Source organism: Cololabis saira, chromosome 11 (assembly GCF_033807715.1).
Source record: "Cololabis saira isolate AMF1-May2022 chromosome 11, fColSai1.1, whole genome shotgun sequence".
Lineage (NCBI taxonomy): Eukaryota > Metazoa > Chordata > Actinopteri > Beloniformes > Belonidae > Cololabis > Cololabis saira.
This window is the reverse complement of record NC_084597.1, coordinates 15,780,827-15,803,422: the sequence shown is the minus strand read 5'-3', so window position 1 is coordinate 15,803,422 and position 22,596 is coordinate 15,780,827. Positions and strand designations below refer to the sequence as shown.

Genomic DNA, 22,596 nt, shown 5'->3' with positions numbered 1-22,596 from the left:
TACTAGGGCTGGGCGATATGGACCAAAAGTCATATCTCGATATTTTCTAGCTAAATGGCGATACTCGATATATATCTCGGTATTTTTTCTGTGCCTTAATTGGGGTTTCCCCCAAAGCATTATAGCATAGCATCTCTGTTAGCTTCATTTTTTTCTGAGGCAAACCCTTAAAAAAACAGTCAGTTTTAATACAAAGCCTCGTGCCAAATGTCACACAGGTACCTTTGTTAACAGAGGTCTGCACAATATCAACATGTATAAAACAAATGAAATAAAAATAAACTGCCTGCATATATACTGTAGAATAAAAATGCTTCTTGAATAAAATAAAACAAATATCCCTTTCCTGCATAACAATTAAATTAAAATACACTGTGCAATTAAAACAATGTAGACAGTAACAGGCAGACTTTTCCACTGAGGTTGACAGTTGTGCAAATAACAAAACATTTGTGCAAATCTCAAATAAAACATTCAAGTCAATTTGTCACAAAATAAGCTATATCAAAATCATTAAAAAAAAAATGTTAAAAAAAAAAAAAATTTAAATCGATATAAACGATATTGTCTAGTACCATATCGTGTTTGAAAATATATCGATATATATTAAAATCTCGATATATCGCCCAGCCCTACTGTGTACATATGTAGCTAAGCACGTAGCTACTAGATATCCAGCTTGTGTGCTGGTAGAGGCACTCCGAAGATGTGTTGCACGAAGGTACACAACAATAACGACCTCTGAAAATACAGCTGTAACAGTTTCAGTCTCAATAACCATAAAACAACAATATAAAAAACACATTTCCAGAACAAAAGGTACCGTCATGTTTTCGTTTTGTTATATTTATTCAGATAACAAAAATGAATAACATTATGCAACAATATTGTACAAAATACACAATAAAGTAAAGACAGGTCATATTTAATGAGGAGATAAAAGTATAAAACTAAAAGTCGGGCAGGAAATATTTATGGCTTCTGTATCAAAATGTTTGAGGAGAAGAAATACGCACGGTGAAGTGGTGATTTTTCAGAACAAGTAGAATATCATGAATACTAATGTTGCATATTTTTCTGATTTTGCACCACATGATTGTTTACGTATTTAAAATATTGAACAGCCACATTACGACCACGAACAGGTAGAGAGAATAACATTTTGTTACTCTGCAATGTTTCCATGAGAAAAGTTGCATCCTGGCATCTACGAGTTTTCTTTGGCACTCCCCATCCACCTAACGATTTTTCCTGACCAATCACACACCGCCAACATGCCAACATGACAACATCAGTTCCCCACAAAAGCTGCTTCCCCCGGCAGGTCAGCAGTTGGTCTCCAAACTCCACAACCTCCACAAGCAATCTTACGGGACCTAATGGGATATGTGGGAAGCAATCCCAAGCCACAGAGACTCCACCAAATAACCCAAAGGGCCAAAAAAATCCATTGCTAACATCCCATAACAGGAACCTCGTGGACTCCCCAAGATGTTCTTTGTCCAGTTGCACTGAGTGGTCAGAGCTCTTTTGGTAGCACAAAGAGAAACTGCTCAACATAAATCAAGTACAGAAGTCCAGGAAACCCATAGTCTTTTTTCTTCTTTAAATCAGGAACCTGGATCTCTTAAATCTAAATATTTAAATTCATATAATTGCAAGCATCTGTATGGAAAAATCTCTTTAAAAGAGTTAAATGTACGCTTAATTATTAATTAATTTTGTTTTGAATATTGAGTGGACTTATTTTGTGTCTGTTTTACCAAGAGATCAACAGCTATTGGTTGATGTAGACTTTGAAAGACTATGTAAATTATGAAAAAAATGCCCAATAATTTGCTGATTACTTATTTTTATTGGCCTTTTCAGTTTATATCTTAAATGAATTGGCAATCATTTAAGACTTTGATAAACAACAGGACTTTACACAATTATATTTTTTTATTTAAATAACATATTTACATTAATTACATTATGTTTTTTAATTAAATTAATATACATTTTAGAACGTAAAGCATATTTTATCCTGCAATGCCAAAATCTGCTACCAGATGGCGCCAGCGTCACGCAAATGATAAACTCATTCTTTATGACTGCTTGAGGAGTACAAAATCAATCACAACGTAAACCCAGGAGCTGTCATCCGCCCGTCTTTGCAAGCATTACTTTGTGTTGACATTTGGACTCTGTAGCTATGCATTACAAGAGTTGTTTTGGTTAAAACTGCAAGCTTTTAGCCTGCACATTCCGACGCATCAATGACATAAGGCAACTGAGAGAGAATTCACATTTAATAATAATCCCTGTTCATCATTGTCGGCTGACCTCAGCCGCTCCCTCAGGGGTCACAGTCGGCCAGCGGAGGATCAATGTAAAGCTAGGCCATTAGAATGAACGAACAACCCGGCTGACATCATCGCGTCTGGCTCTGCACATACTATCCGTAGTACCTCCTCCCCCCTCCTCCTCATCCTAGTCCTCCTCCTCCTCCTCCTCCTCCTCCTCCTCCTCCTCCTCCTCCTCCTCCTCCTCCTCCTCCTCCTCCTCTACACATCCATTTGGAGGAGCCTGCGTGTGTGAAGTCGGCGGCACTTCATCACAGAGCGCACCGGAGCAGGAGGCGGACCGTCGGGCGTGGAGCGGATAGTACAGTAGGTACCAGAGAGGCAGCAGAGACAACGAGAAAAACGAAGAGGACAAGGATTGTCCGGTCCCCTTCAACTGGACCCAGCGCTGTCATTCCCATTCCGTCCCGATCCTTCTCGTTTCGGGTCTCCTCCGTCGCGTCCGAGCCGCAAGCGCTTCCCCTCCTCGGAGATGCCCAAGAACAGGCGAGCCGAGCCGGAGTCCCGGTCCAAACGTCAAGATGCTCTGGGCACCGCAGCCCCTCATTTCTCTGCGGAGTGTGTAGAATAATGGAGAAGGATTAAATCAAGTCCGAGAAGAGCAGAAGATGTCGGTACCTTTGCTGAAGATCGGGGTCGTGCTGAGCACCATGGCGATGATCACCAACTGGATGTCGCAGACCCTCCCCTCCCTGGTGGGGCTCAATACCACCAGGCTCACGGCGGCGCAGGGAGGGTACCCAGACCGGAGCACAGGAGTAAGTTTCACCCATTTCCTACGGATAGTTGGCCTTTTATGACTCTATCTGCAGGAGTTTCCGCCGTTGCAACCAAACAGCGTAATGCATAATTTAGAGTTGAGGGTCTGCCATGCAAGGGTGTGCAAGGGTAAAAGACTCGGAGGTGCGTCTTAAGATTCCTCATTTTTGGGATTGATGTTGCCAGCACCGACTGCGTCGCCTGCCCCAGACGAAAAGTTGGTTATTTTCCCTCTGATATCCACTTAGATAAATATTGATTGGAAGCACTAAATTAGGGGCACCGACAGGTGGACGCGCTCTCATGTTCCCTCCTGTTCGCCCTTAGCTCCACAAACAGCGTGCGGGTGAGGAACGCGCTCAAAGACGAGGCGTTTCCGTGCCAACCCACTGTGCTGCGCTCTGGAAAAATAAAAAGGGGGCAAAAAATATCAAACGTGTAATGATTTTGTGAAGATTACTGCGCACATAAAAGGCATTTTATTTAATCAGCACAGATGGATGATGTGAAGTCACTCCTTGCCATTGATTGAAGCAATCAGCAGGTTCGTCCAGGATTTTTTTTTGGCACTGATACTGTCATGACGCTCAATTAAAGTCACCCACCTCATTCATATCCAGAGGTGGACAGAGTACTCGACCCCAGTACTTGAGTAAGAGTACAAATACTACTGGTCAAAATTTAAGTAAAAGTAGCTCAGTCAAAATACTACTCGAGTAAGAGTAGAAAAATACTTGCTTTTAAAGGTACTTAAGTATCCAAAAGTAAATGCTTTTAAATTTACTTTAAGTAAAAGTAAGAGTAAGAGTAAATTTCTTATTTTCCACATCAGTAAATTACTATATTTTTTCTAAATTAATTTAAGGATCTTTTAACTCTTGTTTCTGAGAATTAACCCTTTGAAACCAGCTGCACTGATTTGCTGCTTTTAGAACCACAATGTTATATAAAACCTGCAGAAACACCAAAAACAAATCAATTAAATGGGATCATAAGAGGACAGCAGATGATGCAGAGTTTATTAACAATCATGAACTGAAACCAAATGAACCTGCACCATCCAACTAAGTCTGGATCCCCCTCAAAGACCACTGCTTTAAAAAAAAAAAGCAGGCATAGCCATTGTTGCGGCTCTGTCTTGACAAACGCAGGCTACTTTGGCGGTATCGTTTTGAGGAGGCTTGACGTATTTCCGCTTTACGTACATCCCAGTGGAGAGCGTGCACTGTGATAGGTCTCCTCCTTTGACAAAAACAGCTCGTGTCCAATAGGATTTTAGGGAAGAAGAAAAAAGAGCAGACCTGAAAGTAACGAGTACTTTTCAGCCTTCCTAGAAATTTACTTTGTCTTGGAAATGTATTCAAGTAAGAGTAATAAGTACCAAAGAAATCTAATACTCAAGTAAAGTACAAATCCTCTGGATATGTACTTAAGTACAGTACTCAAGTAAATTTACTCAGTTACTGTCCACCACTGTTCATATCTCCATCAACTGATTTGTGAATTGAGAGATTCCCTCTCATGGAATAAAGAAAACCAACAATATATTTTGACCTAATACTACATCCCATATCCCACTGAAGAACCGAATAGCTTCACTGGTTTTGATTGGTTAACTTTGTCCTTCTGTGACTTTAATATTTAAAGTATTTGAGGGCAAAAAGGTGGAGCTTGATGGTCTGTGATGTCCTGGCCATCATTTATACAGGACAGCTGTCTCAAAGGGAAAATGTAGTCCTTTTTTATTTTAAAAACACAAAACCAAGCTTAGCTGGTATTTTTTTTCTCCTCTTTTTGTCCACTCTGTTGTATTCAGGTGTTGCCAGCAAACCCAGAGGAGTCGTGGCAGGTGTACAGTTCCGCCCAGGATAGCGAGGGGAGGTGTGTCTGCACTGTGGTGGCGCCCCAGCAGTCCATGTGCTCACGGGATGCACGCACCAAACAACTGAGGCAGCTGCTGGAGAAGGTAATTATGGGTTAACTGAGCTGCACAGCAATCACAGTCACACAAATACTCAGGTTGGCTTCGATTTGGATTTTCACCAGTTTGGTACATAATACACTGCATAGACGTAGCAGCTTCATCTGGTGTTTGGTCACCCAATCACCTCTCTGCCCGTTGGGTAAGAATAGAACACATGCTCTAATGAGCTCCCTGGAAACCTAATGCATCATGGGAGGTAGCTGTACGCTGTCTAGGTTTCTGTTGCACTGCGTACACCCAGAGCAACATGTTATATATATGATGCAACCCAGCTCAATACCCAGACGGGGAGCTGAGATTAACGCACTCACACGAATGGAGCACGTTTATGCAGAACTACAAATATAATCCAAAATAATGCAGATTAGTTGATTCACACCAGGGTCAGAGCATGCAGACACAGACTGATCTGTCCTGAATAACAAGATGAATAAAAGGCTGTGTGGAGTCTTAACACTTCACTTGCTCCATGTGTCTGAGGACCCTGACGAGCTGGCCTGGTATCCACGTTCCTGATTCATTTCGAGATGAAGGCCAAGTCAAAGCAACATATTAAAAGCCTGCAGCATGTTTCTTTTTTTCTACAGCTGACACTTTAATTATACCACATAGAACAACTAGAGCTGTTGAATTATACAGACTAATGTATACTAATGGCATCCCAGGTCCAGAACATGACCCAGTCCATCCAGGTGCTAGACCAGCGTACCCAGAGGGACCTGCAGTACGTAGAGAAGATGGAGGTCCAGCTTCGAGGTCTGGAGACCAAGTTCAGGCAGGTGGAGGAGAACCACAAGCAGAACATTGCCAAGCAATATAAGGTGAGGAGTCAATTCTTCTGCCATTGATCCAAGCTTCATTCCCTCACCGCTGCTTTGTAGCTCATCGCTAACAGCCCAACCCCTTCCGCAACTGCTTTGAACATCATATTTCACATCAAGGCATCCATGAGTCATGCATTATTAAAGAAGTGAAATAGAGGGTTACATAAAGGCAGCGGTCACAATGATGATGTTTTAATTTACAATCAATGATCTAATGTGTTAGCTTAATGATTATTTTATAGTGGACAATCATGTTAAGACGAAGCACCTTTATTTAGAGGGAGTATTTTTTTTCTTATAATTAAAATGAGATTTTATTTGTAAAAGGCAGATTGAACATAACTAATATACTAACCGCAGCAGGTTCGATGAGGTATTTAAAGATGTTTTTCTTTAATTAGTTGTATTGGTGCACTGAGCAAAAAAATAATGAAAAGGGACTTTCATCATCCATCCAACAATTTTTATGCAAGATTATTATAATTATTATTATCATTATTGCAAGATTATTCCAACTCCGATTATGCAGAATTTTTGAATGATTGCAGTCGGGACTTAAGGCTAATAGGATGCACCTTTTATTCTAGCGCAACAATTTTTATAATCTTCTTCAAAAACATAAATCTTTTAATTTAACTACAAGTGCACTTAAAATAGTCGTTAGCTAAGAAGAAATGATAACATGATCATTATGGCTCGAATGAATCATTACATTTGATGAAACATGCAAAAAAGTCAAAAGTACCATTTGATGTCAGTGGATCTTTGTTTGCACAAATAAGAGTAAAAAAAAATATAAAAACGATTTTAATAAGTTTTGGCAACTTTAGAAGTAATTTAACTTGACATATAGAATTTTGACATGAAAAATTCACAAAAAATCTACATTTATATAGTATTTTATTCATGCCACACGCAAATGTGTTTAAACTGGAGTTTAAAGCAGCACTGTGGAAGAACTGTTATTTTGCTCCCTACAGTTAAGGTATGGTCCAGTACTGTCGTAACTCACAATTTGAGCCCCACTGACTGATAGCGGTAAATGTGGATTTATTTACCAGCCAAACCTGCTACCAATATAACAGCAAAAAAAAAAAAAGGAATATTTTTTGTTCCCACCAGGGATAGAAGTGTTGCGTGAAGCGTAGACACGTATGATTAATTAAAGTAGATTTCTTTTGTTACCAATAACACCATTGGAAATACTTGCAGATATTGCCAAACATATTCTATCGGTGAGTATTTACGTCTATGGTCTGATACCATGTCATTACTTCAAACAGAATTCAAATTTTCTTTTATTGCCTCAAAACCAAGAAGTTATTTTTTACAGACTTGGAAGTTCATGTTTTGAGTAACATGAAGCAGCAGCAGTGTTGTTAGGTGGGAAATGTAGGATTATCGTACTAGAGACATAAAATTATCATATTTCGGGGGAAAAGACCCACATAGCCAAAATAAAAGCTGGATGTAGCGTTTAACATGTCTACTCGACAGTGAACTCAAATATGACCGCTGCGGTTAGCCGACGCTAGGTTAATACAAACGGGTGGCTGCTTCATGAAGCATGGTAGCATGATGAATACAGATGAGGAAGCGACAACTGCTAGCAATTGGCTGAGCTGGCTGCCAATCAGTCATATTAGAAAGAAATGTATTGCTTGATATGAATTCTCCTGGCATAAAAAAAAATCACCCCCCCTCAAAGTTGTTATGGCTGTGAAATCAAACGATTGAGACCAAAACAGTTTTTTGAACCAGTATGTAAATATGTTTATTTCTGCTCTAAAGTTGGACATTTTAATATGTGAGTTAATGGAGACTCGGAGTGGCCAGTCAAGGAACTGCAACGAGTCTTAGTCCTGCATGAGCTACAATGCAGAAGTGAGATGGTCTGTGCTTTGGCTTAACATTATTGAGCATATGCAATTCTCAGCAGAGATAAATAAGAAAAATAACAATGGTATCAGAACAGTTCTCAAAGCTCCCAATACCCAAAGCCCAGGTATCAAAATTCGTATTGAAAAGAAAAAATTGGTATCGGAACATTTTCAAATGAAAGGACTAGAAATGGTAAGAATTATGTCTTTAAATTAGCTGAATTTTGGCATAATTGTCACATAATCGCAAAGCCGTTGGGTAAATCTACGATCTTATGAATGTAACTGAGAAGGCGTTGCTTGAAAATGCAAAAAACGCTCCTGGTGGGACCTGACGTTGCGCTGTAGACGGAGTAAAAGTGCAGCGTAACTGGACCATGGCGCACCCATGACTAGTGAGTCTCAGGAGTTTTAACCACATTAAAGAGCTTGGATTAATAAAAGCTGCACAGTTCGCCAAAACCGACAAATAAATCACAAGTTTCAGAACAACACCGTATTCGTACATCGCACAAGGGTGAAAAATTCCCATGGCGCTGCTTTAAGCACTGAATCAAAAGAAGCTTATTAACAGTGAACCATTTTTTCATTTGTGATCTTGTCATCTGTGCATAAACAAATACTTCATGTCCACCGCATGTGTTCAATTTACTGTGACAAGTTCAGTGTGCTAAGTGTTTGTGCCTTTATGTGTCTGTTAGCTAGGTTAGCAAGATGGAGCCCCTGTCAACAGTTTGTCATTTTCTTGCTTGCAGGGCTAACTTTAAGACATGTAAAGAGAGCCACAGAGAAGAAGAGGCAGGTCATTTCCAGATTTCACCTGAGCTGGGCCACAGTATTGAGAGTATTTGGGTGTCAAACAGTTTATTTACCCTTAGCACCATTAAGACTAAGAATTCCCACCCTTCTCCCAAACCGACCCACCACTTATCTCTTCCTGCATGCTTCTGCTGTCAAAGTTTTCCATCTAAAAGCTTTTTCCAATCGTAAATACAGTCCAATAATACTATTATTATTATAATTATTATTATTATTAATTGCTGTTATTTATTTTATTTTCCTTTGGCTTCTGTCTATGCATATTTGGTTACTAAACAAATCTCTACGTAAAATTATAGACGTTAAATTCGAGACAGTTTGTTGTATGTGACATGTAAAAGCATGTAACCCTTAATACGATGTTGCATTTTAAACGATGATGACCAATAAAGAGCTTTCCCAATTGTTGTCAGTGTTCCGAGGGCTTGCTTTTTAACGGCTGCTCTGCCCGGACGGAGCCTCCTGCTCTGCTCGTCCGGCTGGTGGGGAATATTCTCCGGGTTTGTTTGCTCAGACACACACTTACACATTAAAAATAAATGAATGAAAAAAATCACACCGCTGTTAACACGCAAACACTGAACACAGACACAAACGGTGAAAAGTCAGGATAGAGCTAGAGTAGTCAGGCTAAGGCAGGTTGTTTTTTATTTTTCCTTTCTTTTTCCTTATGGACAGCGGGTCTCCCTTTGCAGCATGACACTCAACCGAGCTTATTCTAATCCTTTCAGGCCATTAAAGCGAAAATGGAGGAGCTTAGACCGTTGATACCAGTGTTGGAGGAGTACAAAGCCGATGCCAAATTGGTATTGCAGTTTAAGGAGGAGGTCCAGAATCTGACGTCAGTTCTAAGCGAACTACAGGAGGAGATGGGGGCCTATGACTACGAGGAGCTCCACAACAGAGTGTCAAATCTTGAGGAGAGACTCCGAGCATGCATGCAAAAATTAGGTAGGCACAGAAAGTTGTTGACACACACTTTCCCTCAAACATGTGCATGCAGATACACTGAAGCAGTATGTCATGACTGGACAGAAACAGGCATATTCACATGATGCAGATTATCAAAGGAACATCGTCAGTGGCTCTGATGCACAAAGACACACATTAATTTAAAAAAAAAAAGGTATATATATATATATATATATATATATATATATATATATATATATATATATATATATATATATATATATATACATATATATGTATATGTATATTTATACATATATTATATACACACATTTTTCCACCATCTGGCCTTCTCATTGACTTTGTAACTGATTTACTTTGTCAAAGTAAAAATGTGGGAAAAATTGCAAAAAAAGGTGCAAGAAGAACTTCAGAGCATTCTTTCTGAATGGAAACAAAACACAATTGCTAATTTTTACATAACAATATAAGCAGGTTGTGGAAAAAGAAACTCAGGAAGTTTAAGAGCAACTGCTTCTTCTACTGAGTTTCCTTTTGTGTGAATTTGAGGCCTTGATAAAAACCTTTTTATGTACACAAAAAGCTCTCCATTCTGAACATGAAGAGGACAAACTGGAAGCAGTACATGTACTCTAATCTTGTATTTAAAAAGAGATTTAACTTTTCCTCAAATTTCCCACAAGCTCAATGACATGTTTACAGGGTTTCCTTGGGTAAAATGTTGGTTTGATTAGTCACTCTGGAAGGAGCCTGGAGGGTGGCTCAGGTGGAGGAGCTGGCTTCCAGCAGGCCATCCTCCAGTCAGGCAAAGTAGAGATCTTTGGCTGTGGGCCAAAGTGCAAAGGTGGCTGCTGCCTGCTACTGAGCTCAGCTTCACCCCTGGACCGTTCCAGGTCAAACCAAAGCATGCTGCAATGGTCTGCTTGTACATTTAACAATATGACAAGCCCATATTATATTTAAAAATAAGAACGATCATGCTTTTTAAATCTAATAATGTGTTGCCGCAGCCCACAAACTCTGCAGCAACCAGTAATGTATTCTCCTTCCATTAGTAGATGATTTGATACAAACTACAGTTCTTAATCAACATATTCATTTTTCCAGTTTAAATTGAAAATATTTGATATATGTTGGATTGATTAGGTTATTTAAATCAAAATTATTTTTGCTACAAAGAACAGGAAACCATGCATTTGGTGGTACTTTGATGTTATGTATCATAGTAGTGCACAATCATGGGTGTGCTGACTTTCTTTCATTATCTTTAACGTCAGATCATGTATGCATCAGCATCACCATAGCTGTCCTTCTCAGCCATTTTTTTTTTTAAATATTCATGTAGTTATTTATAAATAGCTAGAACTCATTCATCCCAAATTGAGAAATTGAAGCGACACAGGGGCAAGTTGTCAGTATATAATATATTCTTTAATCTTCAAAATGAAGACATACAGTGGGGAGAACACGTATTTGATACACTGCCGATTTTGCAGGTTTTTCCACTTGCAAAGCATGTAGAAGTCTGTAATTTTTATCATAGGTACTCTTCAAATGTGAGTGATGGAATCTAAAAAAAAAATCCAGAAAATCATATTGTATGATTTTTAAGTAATTAATTTGCATTTTATTGCATGACATAAGTATTTGATCACATGTCAACCAGTAAGACTAACTGCACCTGTTTGAACTCGTTACCTGTATAAAAGACACCTGTCCAAACACTCAATCAAACAAACTCCAACCTCTCCACAATGGCCAAGACCAGAGAGCTGTGTACGGACATTAACGATAAAATTGTAGACCTGCACAAGGCTGGGATGGGCTACAGGACAATAGGCAAGCAGCTTGGAGAGAAGGCAACAACTGTTGGCACAATTATTAGAAAATGGAAGAAGTTCAAGATGACGGTCAATCTCCCTCGGTCTGGGGCTCCATGCAAAATCTCACCTCGTGGGATATCAATGATCATGAGGAAGGTGAGGGATCAGCCCAGAACTACACGGCAGGACCTGGTCAATGACCTGAAGAGAGCTGGGACCACAGTCTCAAAGAAAACCATTAGTAACACACTACGCCGTCATGGATTAAAATCCTGCAGCGCACGCAAGGTCCCCCTGCTCAAGCCAGTGCATGTCAAGGCCCGTCTGAAGTTTGCCAATGACCATCTGGATGATCCAGAGGAGGAATGGGAGAAAGTCATGTGTGTCTGATGAGACTAAAATAGAGCTTTTTGGTCTAAACTCCATTCGCCGTGTTTGGAGGAAGAAGAAGGATGAGTACAACCCCAAGAACACCATCTCAACCGTGAAGCATGGAGGTGGAAACATCATTCTTTGGGGATGCTTTTCTGCAAAGGGGACAGGACGACTGCACCATATTGAGGGGAGGATGGATGGGGCCATGTATCGCGAGATCTTGGCCAACAACCTCCTTCCCTCAGTAAGGGCATTGAAGATGGGTCGTGGCTGGGTCTTCCAGCATGACAACGACCCGAAACACATAGCCAGGGCAACTAAGGAGTGGCTCCGTAAGAAGCATTTCAAGGTCCTGGAGTGGCCTAGCCAGTCTCCAGACCTGAACCCAATAAAAAAATCTTTGGAGGGAGCTGAAAGTCCGTATTGCCCAGCGACAGCCCCGAAACCTGAAGGATCTGGAGAAGATCTGTATGGAGGAGTGGGCCAAAATCCCTGCTGCAGTGTGTGCAAACCTGGTCAAGAACTACAGGAAACGTCTGATCTATGTAATTGCAAACAAAGGTTTCTGTACCAAATATTAAATTCTGTTTTTCTGATGTATCAAATACTTGTCATGCAATAAAATGCAAATTAATTACTTAAAAATCATACAATGTGATTTTCTGGATTTTTTTTTTAGATTCCATCACTCACAGTTGAAGAGTACCTATGATAAAAATTACAGACTTCTACATGCTTTGCAAGTGGGAAAACCTGCAAAATCGGCAATGTATCAAATACTTGTTCTCCCCACTGTAGTTATGTGGTTGTAGCTTCACTCTGTGTACTTCAAAACTTTAAGTAAATATCAGGTCAATGAGTTGTAAAATTAGCCTTTGCAACAATACCCATTCGTTTCCCAAATATTCATCCATTTCCACCAGTCCAGAACATACAGGGCCAGTAGCAACCAAACCACTTACATGGCTGCAACATTTCTAATGTATCTCTGTATCAACACTGTTCCAATCAGGACAGCAAAACCATGTGTGCCACGCACGGAGCAGATACGTCCAGCACAGAAAAAAATGAAAGGCAAGAAAAACTCGCACAGATGTCCTGAATAGAAACTCCCCTGAATAAGGCCCAGGATGCGGCCAAGCCTCGAGTCGAGTGCGCACGCAAGCCCACAGGTGGCTGCAAACCCTGACTTGTATAAGCCAAAGTGCATGGATAATCAATAACCCGCTTAGCCGAAGCCAGCACCAGCAACAACACTGCGTTTAAAGACACGTGTTTCAAGTCTGCTCCCTCCAGTGGCTCAAAATGGGGGCCCTTAAGCCCCTCCAGAACCACATCCAGATCCCATGATGGAACCAGTGGTCTGGGCACGGAGAAGCCTGCATGCTCCCTCCATAAAATAACAAACCACCAGGTGCTGGCTCACTGTTTTCTTCTCAAAACCCAGGTGACCGGCGGCGATAGGTGCCAAGTACACTTTAACCGTGGAGAAGGCTTTCCGTTTGTAAATCAGGTTCTGCAAGAATGACAATATCACTCCTACTGGACACTGAAAAGGAATGTGGCCATTTCTGTGACACCATCCCTCAAACACTCTCCACTTAAGGCTGGATTATGGTTCTGCGTTAAATTGACACCGAGCGTGCGCCGCAGGTTGTACTGCAATGAGCACCCCATGGCGCACGCCACGCCGTGGCTGACGCGCACCTCCCAAAAAATTGTAACTACGCGTCAAGAGGTTGCAGACCCAATGCAAACCGAGAGGGCTGTGATTGGTTTGCTTGGTATCAACACATTTCCGCTTCCGGTTCGTGAAGCAGTCGTGGACTTTCAGAGCTCTTTTCTTCGTGTGTATGTGATTATTTTGGTTTTGGTTTTTTGCACAATAGTTAGGGCCCGAGCACTGACAGTGCGAAGGCCCTATTGTATCTGTAGGAATTCTTTATTTTTTCTTTCTTTATTATTCTTTCCAAGCAAGCCAGGCCTAGCGAACAATTTGATATTTAATAGTTTGCATTGATGGGCGTGGCAAAATGGCTCAACAGCGCCCCCCGGAAAACTTTGTGCCTCAAGCCCCACAATACGGTTTGACGTACATGCACAAAAATCGATGCACACCTGTATCATGTTGCAACTTAAAGAAAAGTCTCTTGGCGCCATGGCCGAAACCGAACAGGAAGTCACCCATTTTGAATTAATTGTGTCATTTTGGCGAAATTTATGCCATTCCTTCGGCAGTTAATACGGCCCGAACCGTAATGTGCACCCAGGTGTGTTATACATCAAAATGTGCGTCTCCATCCTCAGACACCACGCATTACTTTTCTCTTTCAAAAGCGTTACCGTGGTGACGCTAGACGCCAAAAAGCGCGCCCACCCTTCATCTGATTGGTTCAGACAGAAAAAACTTTGCGCCTCAAGCCCCATAATACGGTTTGACGTACATGAACGAAAATCGGTACACACCTGTATCATGTCGCAACTAAAAGAAAAGTCTCTTGGCGCCATGGCCGAAACCGAACAGGAAGTCGGCCATTTTGAACATTCTGAATTAATGGCGTAATTTTGGAGCAATATATGCCATTCCTTCGAGAATTAATACGGCCCAAACCGTATCGTGAACCCAGATATGTTATACATCAAAATGTGCGTCTCCATCCTGCGACTACGCGCATTACTTTTCTCTTTCAAAAGTGTTACCGTGGCGACGCTAGACGCCAAAAAGCGCGCCCCCCCTTCATCTGATTGGTCCATATTTGATAGTTCCCCAAAATGCACCAAATTTGGCATGCAAGCCCGGCCTGGCGATAAATTTGATATTTCATGGTTTGCATTAATGGGCGTGGCAAAATGACTCAACAGCGCCTCCCGGAAAACTTTGTGCCTCAAGCCCCACAATACGGTTTGACGTACATGCACGAAAATCGCTACACACCTGTATCATGTCGCAACTTAAAGAAAAGTCTCTTGGCGCCATGGCCGAAACCGGACAGGAAGTCGCCCATTTTGAATTAATTGTGTAATTTTGTGCGCAATTTATGCCATTCCTTCGGCAATTAATACGGCCCGAACCGTAACGTGCACCCAGGTGTGTTATACATCAAACTGTGCGTCTCCATCTTGCGACTACGCGCATTACTTTTCTCTTTCAAAAGTGTTACCGTGGCGACGCTAGACGCCAAAAAACGTGCCCCCCCTTCATCTGATTGGTCCATATTTGATAGTTCTCCAAAAGTCACCAAATTTTGCATACAAGCCAGGCCTGGCGATAAATTTGATATTTCATGCTTTGCATTATTGGGCTTGGCCTAACGGCTCAACAGCGCCCCCTAGAATACTTTTCTCTGCCATAACTTTTGGAAGGTTTGATTATAATAATTGGTGAAAATTAGCCCCGCCTCTTCTTCTGATTGGTTGCCCCCATTTCCTGCTATAACTTTTGAATGTTTTGACAGAGAGAGTCGTGGTTGGTGTCATCAGATTCTGTATTGAGTCCTTGACCTTCATTGGCCTGAATTAGTCCCGCCCCTTCTTCTGATTGGTTGTCCCTTTTTTCTGCTATAACTTTTTAATGGTTTGACATAGGAAGTCGTAAGTGGTGTCATTTCTGATATGCTTATGGGGGGCGGTGGCCGTGAGTGCGAGGGCCCGTTCATCGCTGCTTGCAGCTTTAATTGGCTTTATGCCTGTCAATGCTGTCCAGAGGCAATTTTTTCTTAGTCCGCTGGTTCCACCAGCTGGAAATCCAAGTCAAATCCAGAGGAACTGGAACAATTCTTTATTTCAAAAGGAAAATAATTAGGATGGCTGGCCAGACTAATGTAGAATCAGGTCATCGACCGGTTAATGGAGCATTTTACTCAATCCAGGACTCATTCTACTGATGTAATTACATTTTTAATGTTGGAATTTGGTTCTCATTCAAAAGGACACTCTTTACAACCCTTTAAAGCATGCAATTAAACCTTGAATGGACTTACATTATTGCATTGGCACACACACAAATATGTAAGTGTGAATGGCATACAGATGAAGACAGCTACAGCTCTGACGTGTATTAAGTGTGGTCATCATCACATCAGTTTCTTATCTTATCTTATCAGCCCGTGTTGAACTTTTCACACCTCTATCTCAGCCCCCAGTGCTAATGGATGCACACCCACCCAATGACTAAGATGTATTACAAGAGCAGAGATACTTTCACGTGGCACATCACGGGTATATTGTGTCCCTGTTTCGAAATTATTCACAGTCCAAGATTACACCAAGAATATGAAAAAGGCTTTTGGCCACACTGTAACACGTTCCTCGAATTTAAATTCAATCTCACTCCAAAAATGAAGTCGCTTCATCTGAGCTCACCAGTTGCTTCTTGTGTCGCTCTTGCTCTTTTGTCGAAACGCACACATTTCATACCCACTGGCCTGGATCCAGGGCCCTCTTTTGTTTTTTTTTCACTCCCAGTTCAGTGAACATGCCACTCCTCGTGTCTGCAGCTCGGCTGCCAGAAACAGGAGAGCAGGGACCTGTGGGACTTCACTCGAGTGTATGTGCAAGATCAGACGCGATAAAGGCGAGGTCACCCAGCAAGAGACTGGCTCGGGCTGAACAGAGGGTGGCTACCCCTTTTATCCCCACACACTTGCAGAGGCACTCGTGCAGAGTGCAAACAAATACACTCCAGCACACTGCCACTGCCGAGATTAAACCGGCGAAGGTCGCCAGCCACATTTGCATCAGAAGAACAGGAGCAGAAAAATGTAGGGAGGCCGGTAAGAATTTTAGCACTGAGTAATGGACAGGAAGAGCTGATAGAAGGTGGAAAGGATGGAGTGAAGACAAGCAGGAAAAGTGAAAGAGAGTAATTAGAGTATCCGCAAAGCTGTCCTTCAAACTGTTTGGTGCCTCAGAGACTAACAGCCCAGTTGCTGCTGGGACACAATGGCCATCGATCAAGAGGACACGGCAGCTTGCTGGGCAATAATCAAATAAATAAATCTTCCTGTGTTGTGCCCCTGCGCTGTGGATGCATGGAGGGCTTCAGGCGAATCGAGCCCCTGCACACGAAACACTGATGAATGGAGCAGGAAGGTCATTCCTGCACAAAGACTCCTGTTCTTTAGAATCTGCATCTGTTGTTTTTTTTCTTACCATTGCATCTCCTCGAAACACATTAGATCTTCTCTGTTTTTATCAACACCCACACCCTAAGTCTTGCCTTAATTGTCCTTTCTTAAAAGGAGTACATTAAAAAAGAGTAGTTGTTTGATTGTGTCAGGTCATTACCAAGCTCACACCAAGTTAGCAGGCTAGCATTACATCAGAACCTAAAGAAATCTGCCGTTCACTCAGCTGTTGAGCGATATTGTGACGTTCCAGATCCAGATCAGATAAGAATTATCCATGGTATCCATCTTCATCCCCGCCCAGTTTCACATTGTGCTGTATTTTCCACACCACTACCAAGTGGGTAGCCATAAAATGAGTTTTAAAAGAGGTCCTCAGCATGGAAGAGAAAAGGGTGGAGTTTAGTCATATGTCTTACTCCGGCTCCTAAAAACCACCTGATATGAACAGATAACTAAAGACATGGTTGGAAAAGTTTTTTTTGTATCTTATATATTTGTGGCATTTTGACCAAAGCATTTCTCCTTTAAAAGAAACATGAAATAAATGATCTAGGGTCGAGTCCTTTTAAGTAGTTTAATTAGTAACTAGCAAGGGATGAAAATATGTGGTTCACTTAGCAGTTCAGATTACAGACTACTGGACATCCCATAACCAAATTGGAGCAGACTTTTCCGACCTCCCCATCCTGATTTCCATACAGTTTAAAATTGTTTGTCTTTAACACAAAGCACTTACGCCGTTATCAAAATAGGCACACATCCCAATTGTGAAAGGAGGAGGTGGGGTCAAGTAGCTGCCTCCTCCCACTACTACTACTAGTACTGTCATTTAGCAGACGCTTTTATCCAAAGGGACTTACATCTGAGAGAACAAACACACCATTTTTGCCTTGGGAGCAATTAGGGTTAAGGGCTTTGCTCAGTGGCCCAAGGTGCTTCATCTTGGTTGCCATTCTGGGGCTTGAACCTGGGTCCGAGCCCACCTCTGTAGCCACTAGACTACCACTACCCACTAAAAATGATTGGTATAAACAGAGCTGTAAAGATCTTCTAGAAGATCTAAAGGTACTTCTAGAAGGGAGTTATACTCTTTTCTTTACTGTATTTTACTGTATTTTGACCAAAGCATGCTAGAAATAACTCATTAAGACCTTAGAAAATAGTGTCAACTTAAAAAAAAAAAAAAATCAGAATCAGACTCAGAATGAAGTTGTTTTTTAACACACACAAGGAATATATTGTGGTGATTTGCTGCAATACAAAAGAACACGTAATATTAACTGAGACATAAAATATAAAAATGTAAAAAGAAAAACTGTACAAAATGTTGGTTTTAAAGTGCCAGAGTAATGGTTCTGTACAGAGGTGACCCATATATATATATAATATATTGCATTTAAGTAAAGAAGAACTGGTTTACCTGGATGCAGTTTTCAGTCCTCAAAATTTTAATTACCTTACCATCATTAAATTGGATGCCGAGATATGGAGACGTGCTGAAAGAAAACAGTTAAACGAGGTAAGTATCTTCTAAAGAAATTCTCTGTAAACATTAAGCATTCATGACCAGTTTATCTATAATATTTTACAGACATGACCACTTGAATTCAAATATGTCTAGTCATCAGAATAGATAAATAAACAAATATAAAACAGGTTACTGTGAGTTTCTACTGTGCAGCATCATTTAACATCAGCCCTTCAAACCATTGACAGTTCACAGAGAAGAACATTAAACACTAGAATCCACATCTGAATCTGTCACACTTTGATTGGAGGGATGGTGTTTTTGTTGCATCAGCTTCCGCTCCCATTAGGTTTTCCGTTTGACCATGCCTCTGATTTAGGCCAGGCAAATTCAGGCCGAAACTGGATTAAACCCTGTTAGCGTCTCTTGAATCCATCTGATCCATCAGTCTGCTCCTCCAGCAGCCTGAAATAGTCGTGATCATCGAAAGATAGAGGCACGATTACAGAAAAAAAAAATCAGAAGTCAATGTATTAATGCAGACTCTAATCCCATTGAGAGTTACATAAGGGACTCAGCCCCCACTAGAAAATAGTAGATGCTGCTCATGTGGCCATGTGTTTCTCTCTGCTGCTGCTGAGGAGCAATGCCCACACACTCTCACAGGCATGACATATGCTGAACATGGAGACGCACACAAGTGCTGCAACAGAGAGACACACGTTTCATTACGCAAGGAATTGAAATGCGATAGCGAGACACGATTCAGAGCGAGCCTGATGAGAAGAGGAAGCAAAGATCTAATCTGGATTATATTGCTACAAAGTCACTTCAGGTCTCACAACAATTAAGAGTGACAATGCGGTTCTAATAGTGCGTTTTATTTTTACTCCGAAGTCAGAATTTCATCTTGGAAAGACTTCACCCACCCTGGGCCATGGCTGAGTATGCATTCTTGTCCATACTTGTGTACTTGTGAAACGTCATCAGTCGCAGCTAAAGTACTATTCCAGTCCAAAGTCACCCGATACCCACGTTGTCATTCCATTGAATATGCGCATTATCAATGATATCATGCCATATCTTTAGGCCAGTATGTCCCTACTGGCCTACCAGTATGTTCGGTAGATTGATATCCCCCATTTTTAAGGCTGACATAATGTTATTGTATGTGCTGTGACGTTACTGGCCCACCAGTATGTTCTGGCAGATTGATATCACCCATTTTTAAGGCTGACATAATGTTATTGTATGTGCTGTCACGTGACCGGTCATAGGTCCAAACATGGCCGACATTATGATTGTATTCTTTATTCTTTATTCTTTATTTATTAATACTTTTAACAAAGTTTCGACAGTTAAACCTTTTTTGCGGAAATTAAATGCATTTTCTTAACATTTCCAGCAAGAATTTGACATTGTTTTTTCTATATAGAAGGCCTAAATATTTTATGTAGTTAATATGGACCTCAAGCCAATAAGCTTATATGGGCTTAAATCCTCTACGTTATCATGAGTCATTCATTACGTAGTTTCCGTATCCGGGCTAGAACGGATACGGAAACGGCATCAGCAGCTTCGATCCGGGTTGCCATAGCGACAGAAACAACAAGATAATAATTTGTTTCTTTCATCTATTTAATTGTACTGTAACCGTTTGCAAAAAATAAAATAAAATAAAATAAAATAACATCTTTCAATTCAAGGTCTGCTCAGAGGATTTAAGCCCATATAAATTTATTGGCTTGAGGTCCATATTAACTACATAAAATATTTAGGCCTTCTATATAGAAAAAACAATGTCAAATTCTTGCTGGAAATGTTAAGAAAATGCATTTAATTTCTGCAAAAAAGGTTTAACTGTCGAAACTAAAAAATAACATTATGTCAGCCTGGGTATCGGGTGCCAAAGTCCTCGTCTTGGCACACTCAGACTTCGCATATGTGTCCTTTATTGAGGATGCATCCAGTGGAAACCCATGTAGACTTGAGACAACAAGATTGTCCGAATGCCTTTTGCATCAGCAGGAGGAAGGAAAGGAGGATGAGAAAGGTCACAATGGGAAACGACAACTTCCTTGTTGTGCAGTGGGATGTACGTGGGAGATGTGGTTCTTTTATCTTAAAAGTTGTGGGGAATTCATCAAGACAGAGCCTGTTTAAAAATTTCCTCTGATGATTTAAGAGGTGTTTCTGATATTGTCCACACAACTTTATTTATAACTATTTAAATACAAAAGCATAAAGATGTTAAAATGACTCATCGTGCACAGTAACGGCTCCATTTTTGCCAGATGGGAAGAGTCCATGGTCCAGTTGGACTCCCACATCTATGTTAAACTGCAGACATTTCTGAATTGAAGTGCTAGCTGAGATGGGATGTCAACAATTATTATTCTGAGTGTGATGTCTTTTCAAGTTCTGACTTGCGACTTCAAGTGAATGGAACCCACTATTACCCCTTTCAGATAGAAGCCAGAACCCAGTTTCTTGCTATTATCTGTTTAAATCTCTCCGACCCATTAAAGTCAGTATGGCTTACGACCTGTTAGCCCAGCTTGTGTGATTAGCAGTAATCATTCAGAACATGCTGACTCCGAATCACAGCAGAGTTTTGCGTGCTCTGACATCCCAGAACCACAGAAGAGGTTTTATCTCGGGGAAAAAAAGCTGGACATATTTCGACACATGCAGTTCTATATCAATCACGATTTACTGCCCAGGCTCTTGATCTAAGAATTAGGAATGGAGAGACGAGTGACAGGAGCAGGGAACAGGAAAGAAGAAGAGGCTTGACGTTCCTTAAATATCCCATTTAGCAAAATGAGTCTGATTGGTGGCCAGTCTTAATTGATTGGTGTTTAAAGGCCTGTCTTATTGCTCACATTTTCTCCCCCCACCCCCTGCTATGCTAATATGTTAAATAAATGGTTCTTGTCTCTGAAAGCAGTATTACAAAATGGACTAATGGACAAAATCCAGCAGATAAAACTGATAATGAAAAGCACAAATGAGCCAAGGGATATACCTCGAATCAGTGTCATTTCCTTGAAGGAAAATGTTCTAAAAGCAGCATAGGAAAATACTATCTTTGGAAATAATGTTGATTTGGTGAAATCCTGCCTTTGATTCCTGTCTGTGCTCATTAGACGATGTTTATCAGTCAAGAGGGAGACAGAGTCAAGTGTTAGTATTGTCAAATTTACATTAACACCTCAGTCAACACTAATTAACACCATGGTGGCTTACAAGTTTCACACGGGAACAGAATACACAGAGACTTCTTCACAAGTCCACACTTGGAGAATAAAACAGGCATTAGCATGTGTGAACCGAATAATAAGCACTTCTCGTAGGGAACATCGTGCAATGAGAAAAGGATAGCAACAAGCGAGACACGAACTTGCTCATCCTTTTGAAAAAATAATTTGAATGGAAAGTATAAGCGTGTGATGCCCCTGGAGTGTTGTTTCAATAAGACTTAAAACCCAAAGACAAGTTTCTGTAGTTCTGAAGTTATGTTCCCATCTTACTTCTTTCCAGCATGCGGCAAACTGACGGGCATCAGTGATCCCATCACCATTAAGACGTCTGGATCCAGGTTTGGCTCCTGGATGACCGACCCTCTAGCACCTGAAGGCGATACTCGGGTACGTACACGACAAACTCACAAGGGCATTTTTTTATACATATGGTGTCAGCTTAATGGTGGAAAAAAAAATAGTTTTTGTCTCCCCATTTCAACCAACTTGAACCGACTGCTGGTTCTGGTGTTGCCCTATAGTCAGTTTGGAGCTGGTTCACCTGAGATCTTTTAAGCAGCTGTTTATTTTTCCTCATTAACAGGGATGTGTCATTCGGCTATTACACCTCTTATACTCAGTCCACACTTTAACTTGTTTCCCTCAAAAATTAATGAATATTGCCTGCATGTGTACTTTTATCAAGGTTGTTATAATCAACAGTTTTTATTGCCATCTTTGCTATAAAGACCTGCACTTCCAAATGTTGACCATTTATGAAAGTTGCCACATACAGGACTTATGCCGGAATTTCTGAGCAGGATCATTAATGTCCAACATGTAGACTACAGACTATAGTGGGTCCATTGTCTTTTTGTTTGTTGAAATAATTTAATGTTCAAATGTTATTGTCTCATTGGCTTGTGTGTCATAGTGTCACCGAATTTGTTTTGCACTTCAGTGACCTTCAGACAATGGAACGAGATATGATTTAAGAGAGGTGATCACCGAATTC

General features: G+C 40.8%; 1 protein-coding gene across 2 annotated transcripts in view; it reads left to right on the top strand.

Moving 5' to 3' along the window:
• The window catches only part of olfm1b (olfactomedin 1b), a 36,918-nt gene that overhangs the window by 3,614 nt on the left and 10,708 nt on the right, over window positions 1–22,596 (top strand). Inside the window, exons 1-5 of one of the 2 annotated variants that reach the window (XM_061733790.1) lie at window positions 2,563–3,103; window positions 4,921–5,070; window positions 5,754–5,909; window positions 9,343–9,562; window positions 21,883–21,989. In XM_061733790.1, the coding sequence (XP_061589774.1) occupies window positions 2,954–3,103; window positions 4,921–5,070; window positions 5,754–5,909; window positions 9,343–9,562; window positions 21,883–21,989 (783 nt within the window). In that variant the 5' untranslated portion in view covers window positions 2,563–2,953. Of the gene's footprint in view, window positions 1–2,562; window positions 3,104–4,920; window positions 5,071–5,753; window positions 5,910–9,342; window positions 9,563–21,882; window positions 21,990–22,596 lie in introns of those variants that run through there. The other variant, XM_061733791.1, reaches the window with a different exon arrangement.